The sequence below is a fragment of the Eschscholzia californica genome, unplaced genomic scaffold (genome assembly GCF_041429995.1).
Source record: "Eschscholzia californica isolate CP2 unplaced genomic scaffold, dmEscCali1.0.p SCAF_5, whole genome shotgun sequence".
Classification (NCBI taxonomy): domain Eukaryota; kingdom Viridiplantae; phylum Streptophyta; class Magnoliopsida; order Ranunculales; family Papaveraceae; genus Eschscholzia; species Eschscholzia californica.
In genome coordinates this window covers 50,343,357-50,356,615 of record NW_028238472.1, presented here as the reverse complement: position 1 = coordinate 50,356,615, position 13,259 = coordinate 50,343,357, and the positions used below count along the sequence as shown (strand labels likewise).

The window sequence follows — 13,259 nt, the reverse complement described above, 5'->3', positions numbered from 1 at the left end:
CACAAGTTGCAGCGACATGACTCGAGCTCGCGCAATTATCTGTTACTTGGCTCGAACTGGCCTGATCTGAGACTTGAGAAACTAATTACGAGGACATTGACACATAGTCCCACCCAATTACTTAGCCCGTTAGGCTCGTTAGCTACTAGTATGACGCCCACCACTGATAGATATTGGTCGAAAAATGTTATTTGGGCTGAAAAAAGTTGTCATCGTACCAGTACTGATGCAGTTTTGGAAGAGAAAAAAACCGTCCAATGAGAACCAACCACATCAGCGTCGCCCAGTGGGCTAGCCACAAAATTTTTGGGGCCAAATAATATTTTTCTTCTGCTTCTTTGATCCGAAATGACACCATAAAATAACACATAAAGTTGGCAAAAAAGAGAGGAAATAACGTCACCGGGTACAACCGGTAAACGGTTGACACTCTTTACTGTCCGTTACGAGAAGAAGACAAAATCACAAGTCCCCACTTTTTTGAAATTCCTTTCCGATCCATCATCCCACCACCTTTCTCCGTCCGTCGACTGTCTTGGGTTTTTAGAGAGAGAGAGAGAGAAAATCAGTTATCCCTATAACTCAAATCGAGCTGTTTTATGATTTTTTATTTTTAATTGATTAGCTGTTTCTCTATCTCATTTGATTTTGTCGAAAATCAAGGAACTTCATTTTTTTCCCCTTTTTTCCAAATCCTCATCAAAGACTGAGCTGAATCATCGTCTGATTCACTCGATTAGTTCATCACTGATTCATAATTTCGTTTTCAATTTGGTAATTTGTTTAAGAAGATGAGTACCAGCAAAAAAGAAGAAGAAAGAAATGAAAAAATTATTCGAGGTCTTATGAAACTTCCTCCTAATCGAAGATGCATCAACTGCAATAGCCTGGTAATATTCATTCTTTTCCATTTTTTTTTTTCTTAAAATACTGTTCAAAAGCTCGATTTTTAGGGTTTTATAGACACAATGAAGAAGAATCTAATGTCTAAACCCTAATTTTAATTGGTTTTGTGTTTTGGGGTGCAGGGTCCTCAGTACGTTTGTACTAATTTTTGGACTTTTATCTGTATAACTTGCAGTGGAATACAGTGAGTAATTACAATTTCAGTTTAGGGTTTTTTCTGTTATGTTTGGTTGTTCTTGTCAAAACCCTTAATCATAAACTCTTGAGGTTGTAGGTAATTAATACTATGAACTACTTTGAGCTGCCAATTACGTTTCGTTTCAATGAGTAAAATGGCATATCTTTAGTACTAGTACTTGAGTTTGTTTTTTTTTTTTTTAATGTGAATTCATATTTAAGTGATTTATATTTCGATTGTATATTGATTCTGGGTTTCAATGCAAAATCAGCTGAATTTTGTTGGCTAAGAAGAAAAGGGTATTCAAAGAAGTCAGTTCCATTCTTGTTGATTAAGTCAATAAGTAAGAGTTGAAGGAAAAGACCACCATTTGCCTCAGTATTGTGACATTTCAGCTTGTGATATAATATGAACGAACACTGATGCGCAAATCAAACATTCTGACATGTCGAGTGAGTCCTTGTCAATAACTTATTGTCATAGTCCCACATCGCTCGCAAGAGTGTCCGGAGACTGAGCTATGGGTGTACGTTCAAATTTAGTAAGTACCGGGGCCTTTTGGGTGGGCTCGTGGTGCCTTCGCCAAGAACAAAACCCCATACCTGTATGAGGTGGTCAAAGCGCGGACAATATCGATAACTAACGTTTGGGGCGTTATAAAGACTACATATCTTAAATTGTAATGTTCAGTATGGGATGATAGATTTTGAGGGAATCCCGGTTTTCTCTTCGTAAACTGTCATATCTACTAATATCTGCCTCGGGAAAACTTTATGCATTGTAATCACGTTCAGCACATGGGGCATTTTTTACTTTTCACTTTGTTCTTTTTGTAATGAACTATTGATATTTGTACTTGTTATAGCGCACAAGGAAGAATAACACCGTATTAATGGTCCATGTACTTTAGATTCACCTGAATGTGAAAATCTCTAACTAGGTTGAGTGTTAAATTCGCCATAGGCAATTTTGTTGGTTATCTGTTTCAAAAGTCCGTGTGCAAGTTGTGTTATCACTAGTATTGGTTGTATATTGATTATTTAGTATATGCTCTTTTTTCTTGATCACACTATTTTCTGACATGTTCATGTTTTCTTTGCTCCACAGCCGTGAATTTACTCACCGGGTAAAGTCCGTATCTATGTCTAAATTTACTTCTCAAGAAGTTGATTCTCTTCAAAGAGGTGGCAACCAGGTTTGTGATCGAATGTTCTTGTCTTTGTTGGTAGTTTCTTATTTGTGTGCTTACAAGACATTTAATTTTTCAGCGTGCAAGAGAAACGTTTTTGAAGGACTGGGATATACATAGGCAGAGATTGCCAAGTAGTAGGTGGGGATAAACTGCTTAGATGCCAAATAATTATAATTATTTTTACTAGAAATGTCTAAATCTTTTACCATGTATTCATCATGCAGCAACGTGGAAAAAGTCCGTGAGTTCATAAAGAACGTGTACGTAGATAGGAAATATGCTGGAGGAAACAGTTCTGAGAAGCCTCCAAGAGACACTCAGGTAAGCTTTCACTCCAGAATCAGCATCATCGTCGGCTCGTCACAGTTATGTTTTTCGCATTGAAAGACTTGCTATCTAGCTTCGTTAAACGTAAGAATTGGTGGAAGATTAACATAAGTTGCTTAAATTCTACAGGCTCTGAGAAACCATGAAGATGAGGCAAGACGAGCCAGTTCATATCATTCTTATTCTCAAAGTCCCCCTTATGAATATCAATATGAAGATAGGAAGTATGGCAGACAAGCCGGTGGTCTTACTCGAAGGCCAGGTTCAGATCGTGGCCGTAATGAAGGCAAAATTTCTAGATTAGTTTACAGTCCAGGTCGCTTAGGAGAGCAAGCATACGAGGATAGGTTTGCCAATGAGGGATCTGTTTCCAGAGTTTCGGATTATTCGGCATATAGTGGTGGCGATCCTTTCAGGTCTGGAGCTACGTCACCTAATCTTCAGGAAGTTGGAGTTAGCAGCCCTCCTAGTCTTCCTGTGCGTGATATATTAAATGAAGATGCGAGGCGTCAAACTAGTAACTCGTATCCGGAAACGAACACCAAGGCTGATGCACATAAAGGTGCATATCAACAGGTTGGACCCCTCACTATTAATCCCACTGTTCAAGGTGTCATGTATATCCACAAATATTTTTTTGTCGAAGGTCATTTGCCTGACCGTGGTTCATGTACATTAAATGCATTCTGCAGTCCTTGCAATCTCTTCTAGTTTGTTACTTGATCTTGTTTCATCGTCGATTTTACTAAACTGTTAACTAATTCTGGTTCACCATGTTTTCAGAGATCTGCATCTTTAAGCAGCTTTGGATCATTTGACAGCAACTCCATACTTGATGTTGTCGCAGAACTTAAACAATCTACTGGAACCCAGTCTCCACAACTGTCTTCTGTTCCCTCTATTGTGAAGTCTGACGTTTCTGTTAATAATGCAACTTTGGACCCTCTCAGTCCACCACATATGAAACACTTTCCAACTTTTTCCGCCCAATCTATAGATTTCTTTCAGCCCCAAACAACATTCTCAGACCCACCTGTAGACCTGTTTGCTAATGTAACTAATCAGCAGTTATCAACAGCCTCTTTGGAGCAGAAACAGCCGGCAGTTTCTTTCGCAGATAATGAAGGATGGGCAACATTTGACTCACCACAGAAAGGGATTCCTATCTCTGACACAAAAAATTTACCCGCTGCTAGTACGGCTGCTCATGATGATGCGACACCTTTTGGAAACTTCGATGTACTTCCTTCTACAAGTGCAAGCATCCAGTGGACGTCTGTCCCAGACTCCTCAGGTCATGGGCCTTACCCATCTCTTGATAGTCAATGGAACACGGGCCCAAATGACGTTCATGCTACCCCTAACTCAACAAGCACCGACTTACCTATGTCTGACACAAAAAATTTACCCACTGCTAGTATGGCTGCTCATGGTGATGCGACACCTTTTGGAAACTTTAATATACTTCCTTCCACAAGTGCAAGCATCCAGTGGATGTCTGTCCCAGATTCCTCAGGTCATGGGCCTTACCCATCTCTTGATCAATGGAATACGGGTCCAAATGACGTTCAAGCTACCCCTAACTCAACAAGCACCGAGGTAAGGAATCTCAGATTGCCAATTGGAATGTTTCAGATTCTTTTCTTTTGATGATCTCAAGCTTGGAATCTTTATCTATAAAATTCTGATTCTATATTATACTTGAATGAGCAGCAATGGAACACTTTTGAGGATCCTGTGTGTAGCGTTCCACATGCCACCTTTGGTAATATGATGTATGAAAACGGAACACAAGCTGTAGCATATGCACCATCTTCCGATGCTGACCGAAGTGTAATCTCTAGCGTTTTGGAGGTACTGTATCTGCATGGTCTGACCTGAATTCAGATGTAAATAGTTTACTTGTTGATTTGACATATATGGGTTTTATAGGAGTCTAGCACGTATGAAGTTCAAAGAGAAAATCCTGCGGATGCACCTCCTTTTGATCCACCATTTGGTGCTGTCAATGGATCGCTAGATTCATCAGTTTTTTCAGCGATTGTATGTATTTGTTTTCCAATTAGAAATAGTGACTCACTAGTGTAAAACTTGTTTTATACTATGTTATCTAATAATGAACCATCTCATGTCAAGCAGGGACAAATGCCGCCCCATGCTACCGAAGGAAAATCTACAAATCCATTTGACTTTCCATATGAATCTGATTTCCATCCTACCAATATGGTAAATAACTATTACCTGTCTAATTTTGAAAAATGAATTATTATTGGTCTTATGATTATCCATTGTCTTACGACTCATTCTGACCTTGCCAATGTGGACCGTTTTAGATATTGTATTGATCTCATTTTAACCTTGCCAATGTGGACTTGTTCTGGTAACGAATTCACTTTCGAAAGAACAAGAAAATAATAGGATACCTTAAAATAGGAAGAGCACAAGGGCAAAGTGGTTGTGGAGGATGAGTATCTCATGAACGATAGATATATATCTCCCTAAGCAATGATGTTGTTTTCTCATATTTACATTTTAAACCCGTAGCAGCCGTTACGTCGAGTTTTCCTTTAGCTATGTCACCGATGATGTCATTAGGGATTATATTCAGGTGGCATTTCATCAAGTTTTCTGCTATGTGAAGATATGGCTCTGGATAGGGCATCAAAACTTCTGAAATCAAGATACTCTGTTTTCAAATGTATAAAACACTCAATGCAAGTTGATCATCTATCCATGAGTCATATCTTGAACTATGTGTAGTCTGTAAATGGTTTGTCGTGGTTAATGAAACTCTAAGTTTGATACTAAATTTGTCCAGTTTTTCCCTTCCTATTTTAATTTCAAATACACGCATTTCCAGATGATTAATCTATTGTTTTTCATTTTTAGTTCTTGGACATGAGCTCATTACAATCAGCACTGCCAGATCCGGAGTTGCAACCTGCTTTCCTGGACGACCTAAGTCAACCATGGTTTGCTCAGAACTCAGTCGCACCTTATGATCCAACAGTAGAAGGTCGGTTATCTTCTTCCTTATGGTCCTTTTTACCCACTTATCTTTGTCTTCTCTCATCTGAGTTGGTCTTGAAAAATCTTTAGGAGGACTAGCATTCATGGCAGGAGAAGCTCCAACTCAACAATTACCGTAAGTTTCTTTCCACGTCACAAATTTGGTTGAGAGATCGTACTTGGTAAATCGGTCCGCCAATAATTAGATCCTTCATATTCTTCTGATTTATTTGGGTAACATCATGAAATTGACAGGAATCTCTCTTCACAAGAACCAGTTGCATCAGTGGGTGGGAATCCATTTGCGTGAGCTTGAGTAGGCAGAAGAACTCACCTGATCCTTTCTTCTGTGGTAAGAGCTGATTTTGACTGACGATGGTCGTCTTCTAGGAGTCGCTGTTTTTTTCAGCTGACTTTCTTTCCATGGTGAAGTTTGACATGCTATGAGAAATCTTGAATACTTAGGTAGGGATGAGACTAAGTGAAACACTATTTGGAGATAGCATTTTGAGGAGATTTGATTGTTATTAACTATTACCAGATCAAATCTGAATGTACTTGAAGACTGACATAGTTAGGTTCTTCGTTAATTCAAAACATCACTGACTGGCTCGTAGAGGGTAGGGGTCGACGAATCTTTAGTTTGTTTCAGATGCTAATTTAGTTGCAGCATTCATTATGTTTTACTTTTTCTTTTGAAGATAAGTGAGTCTGATTATATTTATGATGATTATTCCAATCATAAGGTTCATTGCTTGTTATTGGAGCACATTGACTTTTAGCATGGCAGGTATATGAATCTTGATTGTTTTCCTATCATTTTGGTCCGTTTGCTTTCTTTCGTTTTCTTTTTTAGGTTCACATGCGTCTACAATGTTTAGTGTTTTAAATGAGTAAACAGCAGCATCATTTGCTATAATCTAACCTAAGAGTCGTTTAGTACAATCCCTTTTAAGAGACAATTTTTATTCCTACGGGAATGATATTATCACAGAATGCATTTTGTACGGGAATGCCCCGACTCCCCCCACCAATTCTCTTTAAGCCTGTAAAAGGTCGTCAAGAAACTTTCATTATCAGACACTTCAGTATGAGAGTTTTTTTTCCTTGTGACCATCACAGCCATCTCTTATGGAACTCTTTTTGTGAAGCTCTGCCCCTCTTTGAAGCTCCAAAGGGAGATTTGAGTTTTAGAGAGAGAGAGTAAGAGAATTTTAGAGGGAATGAGGAGAGAGGTAGAGAGAGATGGGGGTCGTGATGCTGGTGGTCAGCCAGTGTTGGTGCCTGGTGGCATAAGGACGAAGAAATTTTTTTTCTTTCATGGGCTACCAACAATACAGTCTGTCCGCGTCCTATCTATCTACGTGAAAATGAAATGGTAGTGTAGGGTTCCTTCAGGGTAACTAAGTTTTTCTCACCCAAAATCTTTTGTATACACCGCAATCAAAATGAATTTCCCCAAAACATTAACCGTTGTACGTGTCAAAACATAACTTCTGGCATAAGCCATCGGCGCGGGTAGTGTGAAAATGCAAAGTTTTGAGTGTTTATGGATGTAGACTATCAACAATCTTCTTCTTCCCAATTTCTTTGCTTGAAGCAATTGAGTTTGTTTCTTTAATACCTTAAAGGGAAGAACCACAAAACCAACATCTCTTAAAGAAAGAAAAACAGAGTTGCATCACTTGCTTGAAAGCAAGGGTTTACTAAAACTTAAACTTAATGGGTTAGACATAATTGTAGTTGCCCAAGTATACCAACTTTTAAACATTCTTCCTTAAGCTTCCCCATCACAAAATTACTAAATTAACCTCACCTCGAAACCGATCTAACATAATTAACTTACATGTGATTACGAGGCGATTGATCAAGTGAAAATACCCATGTGTAGGATGAAAATTGATTACGAGGCGATTGATCAAGTGAAAATACCCATGTGTAGGATGAAAATTTGTTCGTCTTTCTACTACAAAGAGTAGAGTCTGAATCTTATTCTTTTTGCAAAAATAAAATACAGAAGTTGTAAATAAGAACCTCACCTCTATGGATGGTAAAACATGGTGTTTGAATTGGAAAAAAGGGGTTGCCTAATTGTCTCTTCTACCATATGATCATATTAAGCCCTAACTAGGTCTAATTTGTTAATAGAAAAGGGTATATTAGTAACAGTACAGACTTTCAACTCTATAAATAAGCAACTCACTATATTCATATAACCACCAAACACAAAGAAAGTGAGAAGAGAAGGAAAAGAGAGATAGATAGAATAACATTTTCGATACGATTATTGTCTATAATGGAGAAGGGGAAGAAAATGGCTGCATTGGTCGGATGCAACTACACAAACACCAAACATGAGTTGCACGGTTGCATAAACGACGTACTCGCCATGAAAGATATGCTTGTGAGCTGTTTTGGTTTTGAAGAAAGCAATATCGAAGTCCTTACGGATGAAACTGGTTCACCAGTCATGCCAACCGGTGTCAATATTATGGACATGCTTAACCGGATGGTTGACCGGTCTGAATCAGGAGATGTTCTGTTCTTTCATTATAGTGGACATGGAACAAGAATTCCTTCTAATCATGGTTTCAAGCATGATGAAGCTATTGTTCCTTGTGATTTCAATCTCATCACAGGTAAACTACTAAGTTATTACTGTCAACTATGACTCGAGGTCTGACTCGACCCAAGTTATGACCATTTAAGAATTTGAATGAATCTTACACGAGATCTGACTCGACCCAAGTTATGATCGTCAAACCTAACTTGTGAATATGACAAGTAATAGTTGATTTAGACCCACTTCAGTCAGTAAGTCTGGCTACAAGGAGATGGATAATGGATTAGACCCAGATAAATCAGAATCAGATTAGTCAGATTCATTTAGAAGCAAGAATAACATAAACATATTTTAAGTCTTAATCTAATTCTTTTTGAGAAAGTATATCTTTCAGCATTACTTCTGTTTATGTATTTAATCATCTAACATAACTAACTTGACCTGAAATTCCTTGTTCAGATGTGGATTTCCGGCGACTGGTTAACCGTGTACCTGAGGGTTCCAGTTTCACCATCATCTCAGATTCATGCCATAGTGGTGGACTCATCGACAAAGAGAAAGAACAGATCGGTCCATCAGTTACTAACACTAATACAGTATTACATCCTACTCGTCCTAAGATCATTCCTTTCGAGTCTATCCTCAGTCACTTATCTTCCCTATCTGGTATCCAATCCTCCGAAATCGGTCATCATTTAACAGAGCTATTCGGTAACGAAGCAAGCATGAAATTTCATTCAAATGAAACTCAAACCGATGATTTACGCCCCGCGAGAGGCGATTCAGGTATTTTACTAAGTGGGTGTCAAGCAAATGAGACATCAGCTGATATAAACCCATCGACAGGATTAAGCAATAAAGCATATGGTGCATTTAGTAACTCAATTCAAATGGTTTTAAAGGAATATGGAACTACACTTACTAACAGTGAGATGATTATACATACCCGAGAGGTTTTACAGGCTCAAGGCATTTATCAGCATCCTTGCTTATATTGTAGCGACGAAAACGCTAATGCACCATTCCTGTCGAAACCTGAAGAAAATTTAAATATGGAACACAATTGATAACTTGTTCTTGCTGGGTCGATGTTCGTACTACTTTCTGCTCTGTTCTCTCTCTCTCTCTCTCTCTCTCTCTCTCTCTCTCTCTCTCTCTCTCTCTCTCTCTCTCTCTCTCTCTCTCTCTCTCTCTCTCTCTCTCTCTCTGTTCTTCCTCTTGTTTCTTCTGTAAAATAATAATTATTCGAAAAATGCAGATGCAGTAAGCAAAAAAAGTGGGAAAAAAATGCTCAAAGTAAACATTGTTGATTCGACTTGTTCTACATCATACAACTATACAAGAACAGAATCGTTATTATTATTGTAAAATATTGTTCTCTGATCAAATAAAAAAAGAATCAAATTATCACTCAAATGAATTGGTGATTTGTGCTTAAAATGCAGATTGAGAGCCCTTTGTTTTTCCAGTCAGGAGATCCTTGGCTTCATTGATCTTGTAAGCAAGATACTGACTGCCACCATGGTCTGGGTGGTTTGCCACCATTACTCTCCTGTGGGCTGCCTTTATCTTCTCCAACACATCCCGTTCTCTTAAACACACAAACTAACACATTTCAGAATCACCGAATTTCTTACTAATTTCATAGAATAAGTTTCTAATATCCCATTAATAGTCAACGATCATGTGAAGTAACAAACCTGATGCCTAGAATTAATGCTGCTTCACGTCTTGTCATGGTATGCTGAAATCCGCCCTCGTAAAATTTACGCATCCGTGGTACAACTGGGCGTGCTTTAAATGCTTGCCAAGCCTGTATGACATATTTGCTTCCCATGGCTGCAGCAGCCAAAGACATCCCTGCTACTAGAGGAGCAACCTTGAAAAGAAAAAAGCGAAAAATATTAATCAGAAGATAATTCGAAGAACAAACGAAAGTGTCAATGTTTTAAAAAAACTTTCAAGGAGTCCACCTCGAGGCATACAAATAACTACTTTCCGTACTATCAAAATTCTGAACGAATTCAAAGGGAATATCCAGGTACATTCATTGTCTGAATCTGACTCGCCTGACTCAAATGGTTATAAAATCGACCGGAGATAGTCATTCAGACAAGACAGACATGAGACATTCTGAGTGAGAAAAAAACAACAAACATACTGAAATCTGGATCGTCGAGTAAGATTTCAAATCTAACTTGGAAAACACTATCTAAGTTTTCAAAACACACAATGAATCTACTTCCTGAACCCTAAAACGAGAAAATTTTCACTAGAACCCTAACAAAAAGAACAATGAAATACAAAATTAAGACAAAGGGTAAGCTTACCATTGTTTTGATTTAAGAGTTTGCACAATTAAACTGAACTTGAATATTACAACACCTGCACATTGATTAGTCCTAAATCAGGTTTGATGGATAAGAATCAGGAGATATTGAAATTGAAGTTCAAAACTAAAAAAAACCCTAATTTTCAGAACTCAATTAAATGAGCTTTAATACCTGATAAAACTGATGAAATTAGCTTCTGGTTCTTTCAGATACTGAAACTATTGATGAAGAACTAGGGTTTTTACAACCAAAAGAAAACCTCCGCTTCAAGAAATCTAGAACCGCTTCGTATTTGAAATGGGTCGGGTATCAAATTCGGGTCAAATTTCTTGTATACATAAGGGAAAGGTCGGTGTTATGGGGAAATAAAGAAATTTTCCGGGGTTTGAAGTTTTGTGTGGAAACAAAAAAAAATTAGACTTTTTTATTTCCCCCAAACAACCACAAGTTTTATAGGTGGTTATGGTGAGGTGGAAGAACAAGATGAATACGAAAAGGAAAAAGGGATAAATTCTTGTGGTCAGAGATGAGAGAGTACGAAAAAGAAGTTTTATTGTTTCAATTTTTTGAAAAAAATCTATGTTTTACTTTTAAATTTTATACCCTAGAAAATTTTCTCGTGGGAAAGGAAGTCATTATATTCAAATGTGAAACCAAAGTTAAATGTTCGTTACGAATGCAAGAAAACACGTGAAGTGCCTACAAAAGCAAATGTACTAATTGGATTTTATGGATGCTTTAGCTTATTGGGTTTGTTCTCTTCTTCTCTTCCCTAGATCGAAACCTTAGATTTTGGAAAAAAGAAAATCCTAAAATCTCTCCAAAATAGACAATTGAGATAGAGAGTTTAAAGAAAATTTCAGTTGAGATCGCATGCGATTTCAGAAAGTTATCCATGAGACCATGAACAAAATTATGTGCCAAAGAACCCTAACTTGTTCCTCTTCTTCCTATGAATCCAATAACCTAGGGGCCATCTTCCAGCGAAAATTGATTTTCCTACTTCACATTCTCACCTACCAAACAAACCCTAAAGTTATAATTTGGTGGAATGAACAAGGTTAGTCAAGTAAAATTGGAAGAATTTTTGAACAAAAAAAAAAAGTAAAATTGGAAGAATCCATTTGATAAGACGGTCGAATAAAGATACGAGATAGCGATGAAGTAGTGACGTGGTACGTGAGATTTTAGTCAACGAAATATTTCCGCGTTAAAACCGCGTAGCGTGTGGTTAGCAAAATCAAGAGAGAGGAAAAGTGATTGAAAGTGAGAGAAACGAAATACTAAAGGGAGGAAGGGGTCAAAAACGTCAAAACAAATGTGTTTTGATCCCCTCTTATGTTCCTTGGATATTTGTAGGGCTTTATTCTTCCTTCAAAATGACGATTTTGACCCTCTCATTCGTCTACTCATACATGAGCTCGACTAATTGTCGATATTGCTCTGCTTTTGACACTTACAAGTAAGTTCATCTGAGAACCAATTTTTATTCTCAACCCCAATACACTAGCATTCATGTGCAATCAGGCTCTAGACCACCCTATAATCGATTTGGTATGACCATATTCACCACTTTTTTTTATATCACAAGCAAGCAATTTTAAGTTCTCATACCACACCTTACACCTAACAACCCAACAATCGACATCTAAGTAATATTATTTGTGTTTTTTTATCTTCTAACCTTCACGAAATTTGGATCTGGATTGAACTTAAACAAGCGCACACGAAAGAAGTCAACACTCTGAGACAGTGGCGAGGCCAGAAAATTTTATGAGTGGGGGCACTTTTTTTGTTATAGTTAGTGAAAGAATTTCGTAGTATACGATCAGGCTAGAATCAAAAAACAAAATTTCAACAAAATTTTATTTATAGTTTAGATATTCAATAGTAATTTTGATGTACAACAAGCAATAATTTTCTCATCAATATGGTTTGGGATCTTTCCCCCAACTGCATTCCCAAAAAATACTAAAATAAAAAACAAAGGAAGGGATGAAGAGATAGTGGTGAAGATTACGAAAACGATGGTGGAGATGATGAAGAGCAAGTGATCGTAATGGAAAAAAAATAAAGATAAACTTTTCTTTCCAATAACATGTTTACTATAACAAACGTGTAAAAAAACAATCTTGAAGTCCAAAATACAAGTCACTAGAAAATCAGACAGAATCAAAATTAAGGGAGTTATTTAGAAAATTCATCATCTCTACGAAGTCGTGTTATTAAGTTGGTCTCTTTGAGGAGGCCAAATGGAATTAGTTGAATTCATAAGAATCAATTTTAGACCAAACATGCACTTTATAAAGTATTTTCAATAAGCATTCATCTTAAACCAAACAATACTTTCAATTAATGTAAATAGTAGACATTCTACGAAAAAAAATGTAAGTAGTGAAAATTCAAGAAAAAAATGTGTTGTGTGTGGGTCGAACCCAAGACCTCCACAATGTAGTCCAAGCATTTCACCACTTGAGCTAGAGAAGAATTCTGTTTAAAATGTGGAACTATAGATACATAATATAATGACAAGTGTAACTTAAAACATACGAGTCACATTAGGGTCGTGGGGGCACGCGCCCCCACGGGCCCCTATGTGGGCTCGCCCCTGCTCTGAGATATAGTTTTATACCCAGTATCATTTAAGGGGTGTAGGCTATTACATTATGTTACTATTGTTAGTGCATTATGTCAATCTCTTTTTAGAAATTGAATCACACAGTAAAGTTGGATTTATCTTGAGATTTTTAA

At 37.4% G+C, this 13,259-nt stretch overlaps 3 protein-coding genes across 4 annotated transcripts; 2 read left to right on the top strand and 1 right to left on the bottom strand.

The window, feature by feature from the left end:
• The first annotated feature begins 232 nt into the window (after nt 1–232).
• LOC147540233 (putative ADP-ribosylation factor GTPase-activating protein AGD14) lies at nt 233–6,431 on the top strand. 2 transcript variants are annotated; one of them, XM_086641853.1, is made up of 14 exons: nt 233–890; nt 1,029–1,090; nt 2,192–2,279; nt 2,353–2,414; nt 2,501–2,597; nt 2,733–3,179; nt 3,387–4,202; nt 4,317–4,457; nt 4,536–4,646; nt 4,743–4,829; nt 5,493–5,619; nt 5,703–5,748; nt 5,868–5,928; nt 6,003–6,431. In XM_086641853.1, exons 1-13 carry the CDS (start codon nt 792–794, stop codon nt 5,920–5,922), a joined length of 2,238 nt encoding a protein of 745 aa, XP_086497979.1. In that variant the 5' UTR covers nt 233–791; the 3' UTR covers nt 5,923–5,928; nt 6,003–6,431. The 2 variants fall into 2 exon arrangements, with proteins under 2 accessions (XP_086497979.1, XP_086497978.1); XM_086641852.1 differs by having other exon boundaries at nt 5,868–6,431.
• A 1,389-nt stretch (nt 6,432–7,820) lies between these two features.
• On the top strand, nt 7,821–9,256 carry MC9 (metacaspase 9). Its single transcript, XM_086639756.1, has 2 exons — nt 7,821–8,251; nt 8,635–9,256. The coding sequence occupies exons 1-2, from the start codon at nt 7,909–7,911 to the stop codon at nt 9,240–9,242; spliced, it is 951 nt and encodes a 316-aa protein (XP_086495882.1). The 5' UTR covers nt 7,821–7,908; the 3' UTR covers nt 9,243–9,256.
• Nucleotides 9,257–9,452: 196 nt separating this feature from the next.
• On the bottom strand, nt 9,453–10,904 carry LOC147540231 (mitochondrial import inner membrane translocase subunit TIM14-2-like). Its single transcript, XM_086639757.1, has 4 exons — nt 10,680–10,904; nt 10,506–10,560; nt 9,876–10,054; nt 9,453–9,766 (listed from the first exon to the last, which is right to left on the bottom strand). The coding sequence occupies exons 2-4, from the start codon at nt 10,506–10,508 to the stop codon at nt 9,610–9,612; spliced, it is 339 nt and encodes a 112-aa protein (XP_086495883.1). The 5' UTR covers nt 10,509–10,560; nt 10,680–10,904; the 3' UTR covers nt 9,453–9,609.
• Between the last annotated feature and the right edge of the window lie 2,355 nt (nt 10,905–13,259).